We start from the raw sequence: 20,703 nt of genomic DNA, 5'->3' as shown, positions 1-20,703 counted from the left end.
AACAAGATTTTTAAAATAACTTTTTGTTTATTAGCTTGAATTAAAAAAGGAAGAAGGAAACATCAGAAACAATATTTACAACATTGATTTGTCTGTCATCGTCATATACAAATGGAAGCATGCAATAAAACGTATGAAAAATTAAAATGATCAAATCATTATGTTTTTGTTTTTCAGGCATTAACGAAAAGTCAAATTAATACACATATGAGCAGCTCTGAAACGTGTCCTACTCGTGGTAGCTAATAGCAATAGTTAACTTTTGCAATTGATTTGTTTTGCTACTCGCAGATTAGACTTTCCTCAGCAAATCAAAATGTCAGGTTGTCCTGAAAATTGCTGTTAAATTCCTCAAGCAACAAATCAGTGTAGTGGCCTTGGGTTTCTTGCCAATTTGATGATGAGTTTGTGGAGTGCCACTTGGACGCGCACGAGCTTGTTGCGCTGTAACGCGCTTCCAAGTCAGTACTTGGCACCGTGACGTTCCACTGATCCCGAACGTGATTTGAAATTTGTCGAACGTGGTCTGCAATTCTCAGTGTTTCTGACAATGCCCAAATGTAATTGTGCGCGAATCTCAACGTCTCAATTTTAGTCAGTTTCGCGTCATCTGGAAAAGTTGGAAGCACGCTTCTCAGAGTATCCAGAGCGGAGTTCAGCTTATGCATGCGGTGCCTTTCTCTGTCGTTTGCCTTCCCTCTGCGATTCCCACGTTGTCTGCTTGCTGATTTAACTGGCATCTTTTTCTTCATTCTTTTATTTCTTGTGTTCTCTTCGCTGAAGGAAGATGCGCTTTCCTTAGTCGCCGAGTCTGTGTTGCCAAGCTCATATTCTCTGTTGTATTTAATTTGTTGACCTTTGGTAATGTCGGTGGATCCAGACTTGAGATCTAATGCCGAACTCCAGCTAGACTTAAAGGTCCCATTCCTTCCTCCTGAAGCGCACGTTGATCTTGGAGTCATTCTGTAAACATAAAACACAACTGGACATCCTTAGTCCAAGGTCTCGAATAACAATCTCTAAGAAATCTATCATACTTTAGATGCTTAGCCTACCTCTTGCAGACTGGCTTGGTGACGCCGAAGCTCCGTGAGGGTGTTGGTCTGGAATCTAGATCACTAGGAGTCCTGTCTATCAGTGAGCAACATGCAGTCTCTTTATTCATTCCCTTCATATATAAATCAAGAGGACAATAGAGGGTGATGCGCCCATTCGTCATTTATGTCCTTTTATCCTGTCTGCGCTCTTGAACAAACAAATTGTCAAGTGGCCAATCAGAACTGAGTCGGTCCTTTCCAAAAAATTAGATTCATAGTTTCAGAAATAAACTAAGAGAGAAAGTTTAAAACAGGATAGAAATTTCCAGGTGAAGTTTTCTATAATTGTCTGTCATTTTCTATATTAGACAATTTTTCTCGTTTATATTAAGAGTCATAATTTCACCAAGTGAAACAGCCCACTGCAAATATATAGTGGCATGTAGCCTAAGCCTTTTCCCCACAATGAATGCTATATTATCACGATTGAGTTAATAATGGGACTGAATACGCATGAAGTTTTCTCAAACACCAGCTTCTGGAATGGGTGGTATAAAAAGTGAATGGATCTGGAGCAGGAATAGACGCAGCAGGTGACAACTTGGTAACCTTGTCACAGCGTTAAAAAAACGATGTAGGTATTGTGAACATACGTGGTTCGGGGACTTTTTAGTGCCACTTATACACCTATCTTTTAACAAGTAATTTTCAATAACAGAGCTGAAAATATTTACTGATAAACAATATTATTTTAGTGTCATTGCCGTTGTGCGTCTTATGGTGATTTTCCTGTGCGTAAATTGTGTTGTAGTGCGCAAAACCCTGGGAAATTTATATTTAAGCGAAGAAAATGTGGAATAACGTGTGTCAATGTGCAGGAGCAGTTCCTTTGTGCAAATGAAAACACAGAAAATTATGCACAAAAAAATTGCAAAGAAAATAAAATGCGTGCGCAGTGATGTCTCCAAATGGAGTCCGTTATTAAGTACATTAAGCGCGCGTCGTAAATATAGTCACAGTTGCAAACAAGGCTTTCAACATGGTCGGATAGCACGAGTTTACACTTGGCCCCAAGTCTTGATAAATCTTAATTTATTGGAGTGACCAAGAGCCCTGTTATGGGCGCAAAATATTTACCATGGTTCCCAAGTGTCCACAAAGGCACTCATCGCCAGTCTAACTAAATATGTATTTTGGAAGACATCTGATAACCATATGCTTTCAATAAAATGGACAAATAAAGCAAGGAGATAGGGAATGTTGTCGTGCTGTTATAAAGTCCTCGAAATAATCCAAAGTAAACCAAATATTACCGCTTTACAAATAGCCTTTGATGCCAGACCCATATTGGGATATCGCGGGACAGGTGTGGTTTTGGGACTGTCAGATTTGTCATCCGATTTTTATCAGTGCAGAGTAATATCTTGCTGGTTATGCAAAGTATGGGCAAACATAGGCGACCTGTTGCTGTGGAAATCAAAGATATCGCAAAGAAAGAACATGATTTAACAATAAATGCGCCCTATACTGAAGAGCAGGTGATACCTGACCTCGCTCTCTTGATTGATAGGCTACTTCTTCAACTGCTGCACTTTACAATCTGTTGTAGTTATTTATGAAACGAAATCTATTTCTTATTATTTTAACAAACAGAAGTACCAGGTGGGGCTTTATTTCCCCCCCTCAGCCTTTGTTTGAAGGGCATCTGAAGAAGGCAATCAAGGACCAAAACTCGCTGACCAGCTTTTTGCCATCCATTTGTCCCAAACTGGCAGAAAAGCTATTTAATTCTTCTCTCTTGTTCAGACGCGGAAAAGGCTGCACATAAAGAAGAAAAGGAAACTTCACTGAGAAGACAAAAACAACAACTTAAAAACATTTAATTACAACCCGGATGCCATATGTACACCTCTTGTTAAAACTCAAACAATGTCAACTCTTTTGTGTGGTAAAACGTGCACCTTTGGAGACGTGTGCGCTTTTGGAACGGTGTGCGCATCGAGACCAGAAAGATCTTGAGGACACTTCTTGGAAGAAGTAATGCAGTTTTAATGTGCTTTTGAGCTTTCTTTTAGAGTCTACCCATTGTGCTAAAACGCATATGCTTGTTATGACCGAATACACCAATTATAATTGAATAGGCAAGAGCTTCTTGCTAAAACTCTATTTGGTTTGAGCAATCGGGGGTCACCCTCAATAATTAAGCTTTGGTGCGGCTGTGAATGCGTGGGTTCAACTGCAGCTTTTCTCCAAATTGTACCCACATTCAGCACAGACTTGAATCGAATTTCTCTTACTATTGATGTAACTTGCCAAGGTTTGGGGGAAATACATTTTCCATTAGCATGCTGAAAATAGACTAAAATTATATTTAAAAAAAAAATAATACATATTAAGAGTTGTAAATCGTTTTGAAAAACTAAAAAAAAAAAATCTATGAACTAAGCTTTGCATTTAGCTTAGGCCTACATGCTTGGTTACCAATACTATATTTAAGCCACACAGAATACATTTATTACATCTTTACCAAGTAAAATAAATTTGTTCAATTCTTTGAATAAAAGAAAACAACAGAAAAGAAAAGAAAACATGAAATCTGCCATCTTGAAGAAAAATGTGATATTGCTGAAGTATTGTTTTATTTGGTCGTAGCCTGTTACTTTCCACAAAATCGTAACCACCCACACCGTTAAACCAATGCAAAAACCACTTTCTTGTGCAGACCAGCAGTTCTCAAGTTGCGAGGTGGTCCTTGAAATAATTTTCTATTTTCCTATATTTTCCGGCCTGTAAAGTCATGTTTTGTATCATGATGATGCACGCTGTGATTTATTCCTAAGTGACACACTTACTATATAATGCATTTTACTTCAAATAATCTAAATGTTGGGTTTCAAAAGTCATGTTCGGGGTATCATGATGTTTTCTTTATTTTATGTGCAGTATTTTGGTCCATTTTTTGTATGCGCCAGAATGTTCAAGGAGACCGAGAGTGACATTTTGTAGTCATTTTGAAAGTACACAAATAAAAATATGCATTTTAATATTTCGCATGACAGAGTATTAAGTTATTTACCCAGCTGAGGAACAAATCCAAGTGATGACGCCGGCGCACATCGTAGTCACACAACATATTATCAGTTCACTTCTGGCATTAGACATCGAAGCCTGTTCAATATTAAAATAATAGAGTCAACCAAACATATAAAAAGTTATTCTGCTTAATTTAATTTATCTTTTGTATAGGCTAGGCTAATATAAATGCTGTGCCGGTCAGTCATAACTTGCTTTTTCCAAACTAATTTCCCTTGGTGATACTGATTTAGCCTTTAGATATTAGGACTCGACTGAACAAAGCCTTCTTTACATTAATAGTTAGCTTACAAATGTGACCTTAAAATGTTGGACCGAATGAGAAATGCGCGAACCAAACATAGTTTCAGTTAAGAGTAAGACTAAAAGAAATTAGTTTAGGCTTTGTTTAAAATAAGTTAAATGTTTTTTGTTTGTTTTTTTGTAATAAAAGGCACAATGGTATATTTATTTGTATATTTTTATATAGCCTACATAATTTTCTGACTAGTTTTCTGAATACCATTCATTTAAGGATTTGACATAAGTAAAATACGCATAACCTATACCTAAAGGATTATAAGGAGCCCCATTATAAAACCATGTTTGACCCCCTATGTGGCATACTCAAAGCATTTTTTAGAAATGTTGGCCCATATTGATAGGATAGCATCTTGCAGTTGAAGGAGATTTGTGGGATGCACATCCAGTGCACTAGGTTCCCGTTCCACCACATCCCAAAGGTGATGCCCATTTGGCACTAAGGGGCCTAAAGTGTGCCAAGAAAACATCCTCCACACCATTACACCACCACCACCAGCCTGCACAGTGTTAACAAGGCATGATGGATCCATGTCTTTTTACGCCAAATACTGACTCTACCATCTGAATGTCTCAATTGAAATCGAGACTCAACAAACCAGGCAACATTTTTCCAGTCTTTAACTGTCCAATTTTAGTGAGCTCTTGCAAATTGCAGCCTTTTTCCTATTTGCAGTGGAGATAAGTACTACCCGGAGGGGTCTTCTGCGGTTGTAGCTCATCTGCCTCAAGGTTGTGCGTGTTGTGGTATTACAAATGCTTTGCTGCATACCTCGGTTGTGACGAGTGGTTATTTCAGTCAAAGTTGCTCTTCTATCAGCTTGAATCAGTCGGCCCATTCTCCTCAGACCTCTAGCATCAACAAGGCATTTTCGCCCACAGTACTAAACCCCTCGAAATGGTTGTGCGTGAAAATCCCAGTAACTGAGCAGAAATACTCAGACTGGCCCGTCTGGCACCAACACCATGCCACGCTCTTTTTTCGAAAAGAAATGAAGGTTTCTGATGACAACATTACAGGATTTTTCTCCATATGGACTTCATGTACCTACCCCAACGTTTCAAGGTCCATATCACAGTTTCAGTGCAGCTTTAGTGACTCTCCTGTTCGAACTCGTTAATCAAAATAAACAAATATTTTTTGCGAGTCATTTCGTTCGTTGAATGAACAAAATGACTCGAAAAAGATTTGTTCATTTTGATTAACGAGTTCGAACAGGAGAGTCACAAACCTGCATCACAGCACAGAGCAAGGTTAGGATTTGTGCTTATAAAACTTTTTTATTTATTTTTTATCGTTTCGCTACACAAGACCCTTATTCATCGCCTGGTAAAGTTTAAAGCGTTTTCAAGCTGAAACTCTCACTTGGACCTTGACATTTTGGTGTCCATTGAAGTCCATTATATGGAGTAAAATACTGTAATGTTTTCATCAAAAACCTTCATTTCTTTTCGTCTGAAGAAAGAAAGACATGGACATCTTGGATGATATGGGGGTGAGTAAATTATCAGCAAATTTTTTTTTTTTTATTATTATTATTATTTTTATTTTTTTTTTTTTTTAAGTGAACTTATCCTTTAAGCAGAAGAAAGTCCTGTCTGGCTCTTCCCTGTACGGATTGTGTAGGGTTGTGTCCATAGTTTACCCCCTTGGGTTGTGTCCATTCGTTGTTTGTTTGATGAGAAAAAGATGAAAGCGCCACCAAGTGACCATTCAAAGCACAGCATGTGCATGAAACCATATAAAAACAACACATACGTTTGCCATAATATTCAACAAATTTTGTTGCATTGTTTTTATTTTATCACTGTAAAGCTGCTTTGAAACAATATGTATTGTAAAAAACGTTATATAAATGAAGGTGACTTGACTTATCCCAGAAAATATCAATGCAGCTCAGATCATTAATGTATGTTGAAATTATTCATGCAATGAATATTAATCAAGCTTTCTAGGCTGTCCCTTCCTTTCCAAAAAAAATGTGTTGCTTAAATTGTTAATACTTTTAAAAATAAAACATAAAATGATAAAATATCAACCAACAACAATAATAATAAATAAATACATACAATATATAAAAATAAAAGTACAATAGGCTACATTAAACGACTAATTTATTAAAAAGATACTCTACACACAGAACTCCCTGGAAAAGATGTAACCCGTGTCGAATCTGCGAATCGGCAGAGGGAGTAGTGACTCTCACAGATTCTAAGAGCATGTGTGCTGGAGTAATCACATTGAGGAAGGACACATGCAGTATGTAAAGATCAGCGAATGCGGAGTCTCGCCTGAAAGCAAATCGCGCCCCCTTTTACTCAAACGGCACTTCCTGATATATAAGTTAAGCTTGCTCCTCTGATTGTGTCATGCAACGGGGTATCCGCTCTCAAAACAAGCCAAACAAAGATCTTTCAGGCTGTCTTCCCCATTTCTCCCGGAGTAGTTGAAGAAGCGACTTTTTCCAGACGGGTGTAACCTTGGCAAACAAAATGGACTACAGGGTGAGTGGGTATGATGTAAATTAGAAATCAGCTGTGCTTTAAAAATAGTCTGTTCCAGCTATCCAAACAAGCCATGGTTATGTCACAACTAAAGCATCAACTATAGAAAATAAGCATGTTTTTGGTCAATCGTATTATGTTACTTTGCTTTGTTAGTCGACATAACGTTACTTAATTTACTCTGATGAGCTGTGATGGTTCAGGTGCCACTTTCATCTGATATAACATTTGTTCACTGTTGGGAATTCAGGCGATCTTATCATGTAGAAAGATTATTATCCATTTGAAGTGTTGTTGTTTTTTAGAGAGGGAGAGCAAGAGAGAGAGAGAGAGAGTCTGGGCCCAAATGCCATACCGTTCATGTTTATTATCGTGTTCTATATATAGTTTTATGTAGCCTATGTCTTCTGTGCTGCTGTGTAAAGGAGTCATATCATGCACAGTTTGTTATAGGTGAGAGAGGAGAGCTATTATAAAACCGTGTCTCCTTTATACAACTCTCTGTAATAATCACTTGTCTTTGTGGAACAACCAGGTGCAGAGAGGGGAATTTTATGTTTCTTTGTGTATGTGTTCTTCAGAAACCTTCCTGTGACAGGCTCAAACCCAGAGGAAGTGCTATTCTTAACAAGAGTGTAGCTACAATGGGGGCAAAATCTGTTTTGAATATGGTTTCGCAGCATCTGTTGAGACTGTTTTTGGCTTGTCTGACGTTGTGGGAATGCTAGTGATTTAATATGTGTGAATTAACTTCAGGGCTCTATGAAAGGGAAATTTCACCCCAACATAAAAGTCTGTCATATAGTCACCCGTGTGTCATTTCGTATGTGGAACACAAAAGAAGATACTCTTCTTAAATGTATGATTATTAATGTTAACCCCCACCAAAAGTTCCAAAGAATATAAATCTTTTTTGCCCTTATAAATATCTGTACTGTCACTTGCGGAGTATTTATATCTAAAAAAAAAAAAACAAATCATCCTGATCCCAGACTTTTGAATGGTATAGTCAGTGTGTGGGTAATTGCATATAAAAGCAATTGTGTATATACTTTTAGCTTTTTTAATGAAACCATTTTTTTTTTCATGTTGACTTCCAACTTTTATTTACTATATACACTTTATCAAAGACATTGTCTTGAGTGCTATGAAAGATAGACTGAGCTGCCACATAGCACTTTCTGTTAATATGTTGGAATCATTGGCTCTTTGTCTCAACAACTAACAAATAATCAAAGCTTGAGTAGAGAGGGTGTGATTGTCTGTAGTAGGACTTGTGAGCAAGTGTTTAGAGGCCACATTATTTTTCTTATAAAAACGGATTGATTCAAACTAAACCCATCCAAGTGCTTCATACATGTTCTTTTATCACAATCGTGTTATCTGTCATGTTAGAAGACTTGTTGTATAACACAGCAGACGTGTACATCTCTTTTGCAATGTATTTCTGTTGTCTTTGCCTTTTGCCCCTTTTACAAGATAACATAATCTCAGCATTTTATGGCACATTATGCACTGAGAAGCTGTGTGTAGGTCATGTTACTTAGGACTGATGGTCACTGTGGTTTTGCCAAGTAAGACATGTTCCTGAATCCTGTGTCATCATATTCCATTGATCCTGGAACAACAATTAGTCCTAACCCGTCTCGCTACCCCTAAAACCCTACCCATAACTTCTCCCTAAAATCAAAGGAAAGTGAATAACACTAATGTAGAAGCACCTATTCTGGTTGTAAGCCTAAACTTGACATAAAGTGTAAACTTGTCTCTCAAATCTGATTGGTTGATTGAAATGTCGCTCCAGTGTCAGCAAAGATGTTGCACTTGATGAAATCACGTTCCCTGACTGATGGGATGCTGGCTTTAAAGATTTTGTTTCAGTGCAGTTGAGGTTGCACATTTCATCTTTTTGTTCCATTTGGATCCTGGATGTATGATGCACCTCAGTCCTGGTCAAAGTTTCAGTTGTTCACTCACTAACATGACCTGTTTTGCTCCTCTACATTCGCTGCACTTTGCAAACCCTGCTAAACCTGTCGGAGAGCTTGTCACAGACTTAGAACTCCATTCAGGGGTTGTCTGATTTATTCATTATCTCCTTGACAAAATGAATACCTTTTAATGTCTAATTACGTGTCATTTATTGTGCTACATTCAAGATATGCGTCTAATATAGTGCTCTTTACATACTCCGAGTGCAAATTATAGCTTTTAGTCTGGCTTTTGAGGAAGAAATGAGATGCTCATTCATTGCAGATTGCTAGGAGTTGAAATCATGAATATGGTTGGCAAAGACTTTGTTCTGTTGACCTCCAGGTTTCCTGCATGCTGGTATGGGACACAATCTGCGCTGTTATCAAGCAAGACCACATTGTGCTGTAAAAAATAGTGATTGTGAAATGCGTCCACCAGATATGCTTTTTTTCTCGCTTGTTTAAATGAGATAAACTAGCCATTTATAAATATGTACTTTTCAGTATAATATATTTGAAATAGTATTTTTTTTATAGGATTTTTTTTATTTCACTGATATCCTTAAAGGCCCATTTTAAGTCTTTGCTTTGGGTTTTGTGCGGCCAGTTTCTCATAATGAATAAGGTGTGGTCAGTTTGAACAATATCTGTGAAAGTAGTTATCTACTAAGCTCTCTCTGATTCGTGTGGCTGAAGTTAGATATTCTCCTGCCACAATTATCTTAAGTGTCATTAGTGAAGCCAAGCTCTTGAGACAATTAAGCATGAGTCAGTCCTCTATAGTAAGTATTTAAGAATAATTTTGACTGTTTTTTTATTTAGATTTTAATTTTCTACTAGTTGTTATTATGCTAGATGCTAATCTGGAAACTGATATAGCCAGCATTTTGTAGTAGTTTCTAACCCTAAAGAATTTCACTTGTAGGTTGTTTATTGACTCTTCTATCAATGTTTGATTGATTATTTAATGTGGCTGAGGCTTGTAATTGCTGGTAAGTAGCCAGTTATTGGTATATTTGTTGAGTCTGTCTTGATCTGCTTGAGCTTTGTAGTTTTCTAGCTGTTTATTGAAATCGGATTGGGGTTTTTTTCTGGTCAGGTTGCCTTTATTGACAATAACTTGTCTCCTTTCCTCATGCAGAGTGCCTTGGAGGTGTATAAGGAGATGGTGCTGCTGTACATAGAGGAGGCTCGGCGCTTTGTGAATTCACAATGTGCTGGTCTGGAGCCATGGCTGATCATTGCGGCCACTTTGCTGTCCACTCTCGGAGCGATGTGGCTGAAGGGCTTCCTTTTCCAGCAAGATAGTAAGTGCTATTGATCATTCTTGTCTTTGAACATCTGAATGCATCAGGCATATTAAATATGTGGTCAGGTTTACACTACCATTCAAAAGTTTGAGGTCAGTAAGATTTTTTAAAATGTTTTTGTTAGTGTCTTATGCTCACCAAGGCTGCATTTATTTGATCAAACATAAAACAGTAAAATTGTGAAATATTATTAAAATTTACAATAACTTTATATTTGAATATCTTTTATGTTTTAAAATGTAATTGATTCCTGTGATGTGAATTTTCAGCATCATTACATCAGTCTTCAGTATCAATAATCCTTCGTAAATCATTCAAAATTTTCTTATTATTATTATCAATGTTTAAAACAGTTGTGCTGCTTTATACTTTTTGGAAACTGTGATACTTTTTAATTTTATTTTAATTGTATAATCCTTGAATTGATTGTTCAAAAGAACAGCATTTATTTGAAATGGAAATCTTTTGTTACATTATAAAAAAGTCTACATTGACATTTTTTTTTATCAATTTAATGCATCCCTGCTGAATATTTTTTTTTTCTTTTTTAAACAATTTTACTGACTGGCTTTTGAATGGCAATGTGTACATGATCTGAAAGGTGTCTATCCCAGAGTCAATAAAGAAGAGAACAACAGCAATGAATTTTTGTTGTGTTTTCATTTTTCAAATATTTGTTCTATATGGTTAATAATACTCAGTGCATATAATGGTTGATTTACTCTTTTCATACTCATAAGCTACAGTTTTATATGTTACAGTGAAACAATCTGAAACATCATTATGTTGCAACCTAATCGTAAGCAAATAATCATGTTGTCCCTCTTTGTTGCAAAACGTCAAGGCCACAAGTTGAAAATAACAAAATCTGCCGCAGTTGTTTTTTAATTCATTGTGTCATCAACCCGAAACAATGGTTTTAGAGGAAGCCAAAAACCATTTTTACACGGAGGTCTCTCATTTGTTTAATTTTACATGCCAAACTTCTATTGACTCTACGTCTAAAAATATGAGATTGTTTAGAAAGTCTCTTGCATTGACAGGCTGGAATATTGTAAAGCAACTCAGAATTGAAAAAATGTCTCTGTGGACTCATTTCATGTCACATCTTCACCACAATTTGCTCATTGTTCGTGTTTTCTAGGCCTGACGTCAAGAGTAAAGAAGCAATTCTTTAAAATTATCAGAAAAATCCCATTTGTCGGAGCAACGGTAAGCATCTAGTGGTTTTAAAGTTCCCTTTCTTCCTTCAGACTTCTCTTTCTGACTCACTGATGGATGATTAAGTCACCATTGCAATGCCTAAGTGGAAATAAAGCTTTTATCACACTTTCATAATATGATCCTGTGACTATACCAGGGTTTACTTTAGGTCATAAACCTGAATAGATTGTAATACGTCCGGTTCCAGTCAGAACCGACTAAAGGTTGATTTTGATTTGAGTCTGCCTTTTCTTCTTTATGATATTTATTGAGATGCAACTAACCAGCTTAACATTACAAATTATTACAAACGTAACGCCCTTTAGACAGTGGTTCTTAACCGTTTTTTCCCTAACTTTATTTTTTTTTTTGAAAAATTTGAGACTTTAGATGTATATATGTTAAATTAATTATTTTTGTGATTCTGTAAGTTTCAAGAACTGTAGGTTATTTAATAGAATAATAGTTGTTAATAATTATCATTACATTTCGCAATGAAACAGTTTCTATATTTTTTTTATTTCATTATTTTTGTAATGTAAAAAACTCTGTTTACACCTTGATGTTTTTTGTTGAAGGTAAATATTTTAAAATAATGAATTTATAAAGGTTTATTTTCCCCTCAATTCCTCTGTCCCCTATATTTCTGGTTTTAATAAAATATTCAGTGGTTTGTTTGACACTTTTTGTTTTCTCCCTATTTTTTCCCTCATCAGATTCAGAGTCAGCTCAACAAAGCATTGGATGACATGTCAGTGAGTCTGTGCACCTTGAAGGAAGGCATGAGCTACACCAAACACCTGCCAGCACAAGGCCTCACCCAAAAACAGCTCCTTGACAAGATCAGGGAATATGAGACACTGAGTGAGTCACCTTCAGCATGTCCCAACTCCCATCTGTTATAATGATGGAGAGCCCAAATGCTTCAAAGATTAATCAGAAACTCTTAAAGTGCCAGCCAGATGTTCTCAGACTGAATTTGCCCTACAGGAGTGTGGGTGCAGTTTCTTTGCAAGCGAGTTTATTTACTAGGATATAATTCAGCTGGTTTATATTTCAAGTTAGTGTCCCACTTTTGTTCTGTCATCAATTCTTTTTTATACTTCTGATTTCAGGTGAGGTAGACTGGGCGAAAGGCAAAGTGTCAGGCGCAGTCTACTGGGGGGATGAGAAGCTCACAGATCTCCTAGTGAAGGTATAATGGGCTTTTTAAATCATTTGGATCAGGTGTTCAAGGGGTTGATTATGATTTCGCTTTTCTAACTTTGTGTGATGTTGCTGTTTGAGCATAAACAACATCTGCAAAGTTGCAACTCTCAAAGTTCAAAGCAAAGGGAGATATTTGCTTTTAAAGAAATAGTTTTTTATGGACTACAACAAACAGCTAGTAGGAACTACACAAACTTCCTCCCAGTAGTGATGTCACTAACCCTAACATTTACATAAACCCCGCCCCTGGGAACATGTAGTCCATGTTGAGAAGAGGAAGAGCTGTTGTAGTCAATCTGACTGTGGTTTAAACATAAAAGGCAGAACAGTTTATTAAATTTTAGCGTGTGACTGCAGAGCTGCACTCTTGAATGCACTCTTGAAGCTCCGCCCACTTGTGTCGGTAGCTGCAGCTCATTTGCATTTAAAGGGCCAGACACAAAATGGTGTGTTTTTTGCTAATCCTCAAAAAGTAACAACTTTAACATGGTACATAAAATATCTGTGGGATATTTTAAGCTAAAACTTCACATACACAGGCTGGGGACATCAGAGATTTGTTTTACTTTTACCAACACATTATACCACCCCTTTAATATGTAAAACTGGACAAAAAAAAAGATCTCATGATTCATCTCATTCTCAAGGAAAATGCGTGCAATAATTTTGAAGTTTTTGTGGATCACATGCAGAATATGTGTGCTATCTGATGTCTTTGTTTCACCCAAAGTATTGATTTGTTTTTAGTGTAAAAATAATGAATAATACAAGTAAACAAATAAAAATAATAGTGTAACTATTTAATGTGATAAATTTCATCCAGTGTAATATCTAATTTAATATGCACTTCCATTTAAAAGTTTGGGGTTGGTAAGATTAAGAATTTTTTTTTCTCTCTTATGCTCACCAAGGCTAAACTTGGTTTGATGGAATATATAGTTAAAACTGCAATATTGTGAAATATTATTACAAATTAAAATAACAGTTTTCTATTTTAAATTGTAATTTATTTCTGTGACCTCAACTGAATTTTCAGCAACATTACTCCAGTCTTCAGTGTCACATGATCTTTCAGAAATCATTTTAATATGCTAATTTAGTGCTTTGGATAATTATCAATGCTCAAACCTGTTGTGCTGTTTAACATTTTGTGGAAACTCTGTTTCTTTTCAAGATTCTTTGACATTTGGAATTTTCAAAAGAACATCATTTGTAATTTTACTGTCGCTTTTAAATAATTTAATGTTCCTGACTCCTGCTACTTGATGGGTTTGTAGTGATACTTGTGACAAACAAGGTTGAGAAACACTTGTTTAGATGTGCACTTTACTTTTGAATCTAGCAAAGGCATTGTGAAACGAGAAATAAATCCTGGATTTTGTGTTCCTCTGATTTGCAGGTGTATGGTGACTTTGCCTGGACAAACCCCCTCCACCCAGACCTGTTCCCTGGGGTTAGGAAGATGGAGGCAGAAGTGGTGCGGATGTCGTGCGCTCTATTTAAAGGAGGGCCAGATTCCTGTGGCACAGTGAGTTCTTCTCACTATCTTCTATTATCTGATGCAATAATGTGGTTTTGTGAAGTTAATTTGTAAAAAGGTTTTGCTGCATATTAATACAGTTGTTTCCAATTATAAAAATAGCTAAATGTGGGGAATGTCACCTTAACCAAATCTGTAGAATGCTATGAGGGGCCTCATACATGGGCTACATTCACACAGCAACAGAATAAGTTTGTCAGTCCATTGTTTTTCTTCAGAAGACTGTTCACTAAAATTTAATTATTTGTTTTGTGTGTTCCTCATGAAAGGTTACCTCAGGTGGAACAGAAAGCATCCTGATGGCATGCAAGGCATACAGAGACATGGCTCATGAACGTGGCATCATTCACCCAGAGATGTATGTACTGTCTCGTTCTAGTAAAAAAATACAGCCTTTGCAGTTGTTGTAGATATTTTCCTAAACCTAACTACGTACCTGGGTCTCGTCTCCAAATCGACGTCCCTGACATTTAGTATACCTGGGTCCCCTAACTGACTTGCTTCCCGCAGTGCGAAACAGACAGACTTCAGCAAATCTCCTCTTAAAAGCTTTAATCACGGCCGGGAGGTAGTTCACGACATTTCCTCTGAGAACTTACTCCAAGAAGAAGCATTAAGCATGGCTAGGGGATCTCAGACAAATTACATTCAGTTTACACAAATACAAGTTTTTATGGAATCAGTAGGTATGGCAAAAATTACATGAAACATTAAATAATTTTTCCATAATTTGATTGGTTTTCTTATGCAAACCCTTCTGTTACCAGGTAGAACAAACTCTGTTTCTGTGATTACTTCATGATCAAAAATAATGAAACTAGACCTCTGTCTAGTTTCATTTCCCATATTTGTTATTTGTACACTCACACAAACAGAGTTAAAGGGGTATGACAACATACAAAATTCAAAAACACAGAACAGAACGTTTTAGCACATTGTGTTAGAATTGTTATGCCTAAAAAGGAAGTACGGTTAGTTGTTAGAAACATGGCTAGTTTGATATACAGTGTATTTTTTATTCATTAAAAAAATCCATCACACATCTATAATGCTCTCTTTCTGCTTGGTTCAATAAGCAGTGGTTGTCAACCAACAATGCTCACTATTTAATTTTCTATTTACGGTTTTATTTTTATTTTAATCAGTGCAACTTCAAATCCTCTGTAAAAAGTGATTTATATTATTTGTTTTGTCTATGCTGTAGCATTGCTCCCGTGAGCGTCCATGCTGCATTTGACAAAGCTGCACATTACTTTGGGATGAAGCTCATTCACATACCTCTGGACAAGAAGACCATGAAAGTTGATGTGAAGGTACTGCTGTTTGGTTTGTTCACAGTAACCGGGTACATTTCTAATTCATTCAATGTTTTTGTGGATATTAACATCCATCTAACTTTGACGACTACTTTTTTTGACCATAGGCCATGAAGAGGGCCATCTCTAAAAATACAGCAATGCTGGTGTGTTCAGCTCCTCAGTTCCCACATGGAATAATGGACCCTGTTGCAGAAGTGGCAACGGTAACATTTGCTTATTAAAAAAATGGATCCAGTGTTTTTGTATCATTGTATAAATGAATCTAAAATACATTCTATAACTTTTTTTTCAGCTTGCTGTAAAATACAACATCCCATTTCATGTGGATGCATGCTTGGGTGGGTTCCTGATAGTATTTATGGAAAAAGCAGGTTTCAAACTTGATCCCTTTGATTTCCGGGTCAAAGGTGTGTCTAGTATCTCAGCTGATACACATAAGGTGAGAAATTAATAAATAAAAATACACTACTGTTCAAAAGTTTGTAGTCGATACATTTTGTTTTGTGTGTGTGTGTGTGTGTGTGAAAGAAATACATTGATTCAGCAAGGATGCATTAAATTGATCAAAAGTGACAGAAACTCCTTAATCTTTAAATATGCATCACAGTTTTCACATAAATATTAAGCAGCAGGATAATGATAGTTAAAAGAAATGTTTTATGAGCACCAAATCAGCTCATTAGAATGATTTCTGAAGGATCACGTGACACTGAAAACTGGAGTAATGATGCTGAAAATTACATAAAAATGCTGTAATTATATTTTACAACTCTACTGTTTCTACTGTATTTTTGATCAAATAAATGCAGCCTTAATACATTAAAGTCTTGCCAAGCCCAAACTTTTTAGTGGCAGTGTATTTGAAAAAAAAAAAGTTACTTTTTTTTTTCTTCTTCTTTTTTAATTACTAAAACAATTATGCAAAGGAGCTACTCCTGAACTTTTATTCTGGGACTTCAAAATTAAAAAAAAATTACAGCTTATATTTTTCATAATCTGTTGAGAGTAATCTGCCCAAATGTAATTGCAATGAAAATTACTGTAAAAATGCAAAGTCTACTTAATAATAATAATAAAAATAATAATTATTATTATTATTATTAATCATTGTGTCTCCACAGTATGGTTATGCTCCCAAAGGCTCCTCGGTGGTGCTCTACAGTGAAAGGAAATATCGCCACTACCAGTATTTTGTAGCCCCAGACTGGCAGGGAGGAATTTACGCGTCTCCATCCATGGCTGGATCTCGGCCTGGAGGCATAATTGCAGCCTGTTGGGCTACTATGATGCACATGGGTGAGAACGGATACGTTGACGCCACCAAGAAAATTATTGGGATAGCCCGCAAAATCAAAGCAGGGTCAGTATAATGTAATTTATATAACGCATAATAGTTAATGAGGCACAGGCAAAGTGTTGCTTTGAATGTATATCAACTGTGCCAAATAAATTTGGATGGCAGGTATCATTTACATGCCAGGAAAGACATTGTGTGCTGAAACAACTTCTCAAAAATTTCTTCCCACAGAATCCGCAAAATAGATGGGCTTTTTGTATTCGGTGATCCAGAGGTGTCTGTGGTGGCATTAGGCTCTGATGTTTTTGATATCTTTCGCTTATCTAATGCACTGACTCAAAAGGGCTGGAATCTCAACTCTCTGCAGTTCCCATCTAGGTATGGTTAAAAAAGAGAAATGTGTTGCTTGTGCAAGTTATGAAAATTAATGTACTGAAACAGAATGAAATTTAGTCATAATTCAATGCCACAATCAAATAATGCAACAACAACAACCACAAAAAACTTTATACATTTCACCATATTTACTTTATGTTTTAGGTACTGGTCAGAAAAGTTGTTTCTGAGATCATTGTTCATAAATCTTTTGTTGGTCCCTTTCAGCATTCATATTTGTGTCACAATGCTACACACACAGCCTGGAGTAGCAGAGCAGTTCCTCAGTGATGTGAAAAGAGAAGTAGCCATCATCATGAAGAATCCTAAAGAGAAGACCACGGGAATGGTGAGTTACCTTTTTATTAGACATACCATTCGCTTACAATTTTACTCATTAGTTTGGCTTAACAATAAAAGGTCAAAATCGTACAACTTTGAGTCGATCTACAATATTTTTTTAAAGTTTGGGGTCAGTAAAATTTTGCAATGTTTTTGAAAAAAAAGTCTCTGAACAGTTCTCACCAAGGCTGCAAAAATGCAGTAAATATGGTAGTATTGAGAAATATTATAATGATTTAACATAACTGTTTTCTACTTTGAAAAAATACAAAGCTGAATTTCCAGCAGCCATTGATTTGGAAATGCTGGAAATGCTGATTTGGTGCCCAAGAAACATTTCTTAGTATTATAAATGTTCAAAAATGTGTTAACCTTGATACTTATTTTAGGATTTTTTGATGATTTGAATTATCAAAAGTTTAGTATTGTTGTAGTTTAGTTAATGCATCCTGGCTATTCATTTCTTTCACAAAAACACCTTAACCTCAAACTTCTGATCTAATTTCTATACTGTTGCACTCCTAGATGTTGATCAAATTCACCTTTAAGAGATATATTTAAAATGATTTGTGTCCAATCAAAAGTCAAACTTCACATTTCGTGTGCTACAGTAAATATACTTTTTTTCTGGCAAAATGATCGCTTCAATAAGTCCACTTCAGTCAAGTTGTACACATATAATTTCATCTAATAAACCCTAATGTAATTACCATTGTAAACTCTCCTCTTTCAATGTCGTAGGGAGCCATCTATGGCATGGCCCAGTCCATTCCTGACCGATCAATGGTGACTGAGGTCTCACAGGGATTTTTGGACTGCCTCTATAGCACTGAGGTGCCCAAGATACAGAATAAGCCCCACAAAAACCATAAGAACCACATGAATGGCAACTCCAAAGTGCACTGAGAATGACTGCCAGGGTCTCCACCCTTAGCTGGCTGAAGGGATGCTCACCACAATCATTTAATCATTCATTCACTTCATTCAGTCGTCTATTTACAACTAACGATTTTATGTATAAGCCATAGTCACCTGATATTTTGGGATTCGTGACTGAGGAGCAATGGTATCCTGTCTGTAAGACTATGGAGATTGCTGCACAAGTATCTATGTGAATCTGTGAAGGGTCTGGGATATCTGTAGTGAGTGCAGATTTACTTCTTTCATTTCTTATTTTTATGACCAGTGCACACCATATGAATTTGATCACACTCCCACTGTTATTTTTGGAAGTGTTTTCTGACACTTAAATATAATGTTGTCATCATGTTTTAACATCTGGTGATTTTTTTTATATTTTTTCACCCAGGTTATTGACAAACAGTTTGGACAATTTCTGAGAGATAAATAATGCAGATTAGGATAAAATCCTATAATCTGATCAAAATGGAAAAAACACACTGTTAGTCGTTTTTTAATATTCCCAATAGAAACTTGAAAACATAACAGACCATTTTAGAATGGTAGGGCTGCTCAGGTAAACATATTTTACAAATGTTTAGTTTTATTTATTTATTTTTAATTCCCCATATCTAGTAGACATTTTATAGTCCAGTCGCAAAACATCCATCTTATTGAAAAGATATCTCACAATTTTTAAATTACCTGATATCAGGACAAAATGTAACAAATACATTGACCATGGTATGCAGTCAATATTACTTGGTTGAAATTCCCATCATATGGGTTTTTAATGACCACATTTCACCCTATCTACCTCAAATCTATTTCAAATAATTGTAAAATTAATAATTGATTGTTTCCTTTTTGTCTAAATTCTGAGAAATGTCACCTAAGTGGACATTTTAATCACAAGTGCTCCAGGTTATGGCTTTCACAGTATGGTTTGAAGGGTTTCAGCTGTCTTTCAATTGATTAATGAATTTTCCTTTGAGTTATATTTGTGTGTTGTTTTTGTTTGGTTTCTTTGTTCCAGCTTAACTCAATTGAATGACAGCTAAGCCCTGGAACAACAAGAAGGGAAATTAATTTGTGCATGAAGTCAGTGATATGAGGAAGTGATGACATGGTACCATGGAAACATCACATCAGATCTTGTCAGCTATATAATCCCATAAGCATTTATAATATTTGTGACCACTGTGTGTTTTTTTTTTTAATATTTTAAATCACTAATATAATGTCTCATATTTCAATGTTTTTTTTTTCTTTTCAATTCAGTAATTTCCATGTACTTTTTTAACCTCTTTTGGGGACTCGAGTAGGAGGCGGGATAGTTTTTTTTTCTATGATACCACTGTAGTACAGTGTATTCTCAAGAACTGTAACATGCCTTAGGCTAAGACATAGATGTGGATTTTTGTCTTCAAAAAGCGACCCTTCTTGCCTAAATTAAGAATTTTAATGTCATTATGCAATAATCTGTAATTACTGTAACTACTGAAACTGAGGCACCTTGATCTTAATATTTGAAGCATTACATGACCTCTATGGTTATGGTTGTATGAAGCACAAAACTAATAGCATTCACCTAAATGCCTTTCATGGTCGTCAGGGTGTGGGCTATTAGGCTAACATAGTAGCTAAATCTGCCTCAGGGACAAGGCCATTACCACATCATGCAATTTGTTTCAAATTTGTCCTGTAATGTTTTCTTGTTCCTAATATACATCAATAAACATGGTCTTAAAAGAAATATGAATATTCCAGTCGCGTAATATATTTTTTACTTTTCACCATTTTACAGAATGACATGTCTGATTGGGTCCACTTTACTTAATCTTGCGTTTTTGTGATTTCATTGATACTTTTCCATTGTTCATTTATGCAAGCATGCATAAATTGTTCATTTATGCAAGCATGTTCTAAAACGCTGTGTTCAAGTTAAAAATTCAACTTTAACCCTAGAATGCATAAAGGGGGTCAAATTTACGCATATTCATTTTTATTGAATTATTAACCGTATTTCTGTTTAAAATTTTTCAGTGATTATATTAACTTTATGGATTACTTAAAATATATATATATAAATGATTTATACTAATTGCATGCATACTTTAACAGTCATGAAGTTCATGAAAAATGTAGAACCTTCTTGCGATGCGATACCTTCTTGTTATGCGATTTCAGATGCAGTAGAGAAAAAGTACAACAGTATTTTAAAAATAACAAATTTAATCTTTTGTAATGTGTATTTATGCAGGGAAATTTGATGGACAAACATGTTTGGTATTTAAATA

The 20,703-nt window shown here is 35.8% G+C and overlaps 2 protein-coding genes across 2 annotated transcripts; one reads left to right on the top strand and one right to left on the bottom strand.

The window, feature by feature from the left end:
- Positions 1-295: 295 nt before the first annotated feature.
- Positions 296-1,309, bottom strand: neurog3 (neurogenin 3). The gene has a single exon (XM_089117424.1). The coding sequence runs from the start codon at positions 960-962 to the stop codon at positions 312-314; it is 651 nt and encodes a 216-aa protein (XP_088973550.1). The 5' UTR covers positions 963-1,309; the 3' UTR covers positions 296-311.
- A 5,392-nt stretch (positions 1,310-6,701) lies between these two features.
- sgpl1 (sphingosine-1-phosphate lyase 1) lies at positions 6,702-20,165 on the top strand. The gene is made up of 14 exons (XM_039663008.2): positions 6,702-6,935; positions 10,050-10,215; positions 11,363-11,430; positions 12,138-12,285; positions 12,537-12,616; positions 14,030-14,158; positions 14,440-14,528; positions 15,375-15,483; positions 15,594-15,692; positions 15,782-15,928; positions 16,611-16,849; positions 17,018-17,164; positions 17,390-17,510; positions 18,245-20,165. Exons 1-14 carry the CDS (start codon positions 6,924-6,926, stop codon positions 18,407-18,409), a joined length of 1,719 nt encoding a protein of 572 aa, XP_039518942.2. The 5' UTR covers positions 6,702-6,923; the 3' UTR covers positions 18,410-20,165.
- The last annotated feature ends 538 nt before the right edge of the window (positions 20,166-20,703 follow it).

This window comes from Pimephales promelas, chromosome 11 (genome assembly GCF_988280905.1).
Source record: "Pimephales promelas chromosome 11, fPimPro1.hap1.1, whole genome shotgun sequence".
In the NCBI taxonomy this organism is placed as follows: domain Eukaryota; kingdom Metazoa; phylum Chordata; class Actinopteri; order Cypriniformes; family Leuciscidae; genus Pimephales; species Pimephales promelas.
Note: the sequence above shows the minus strand (reverse complement) of the source record. Positions and strands in the feature narration are given on the sequence as shown.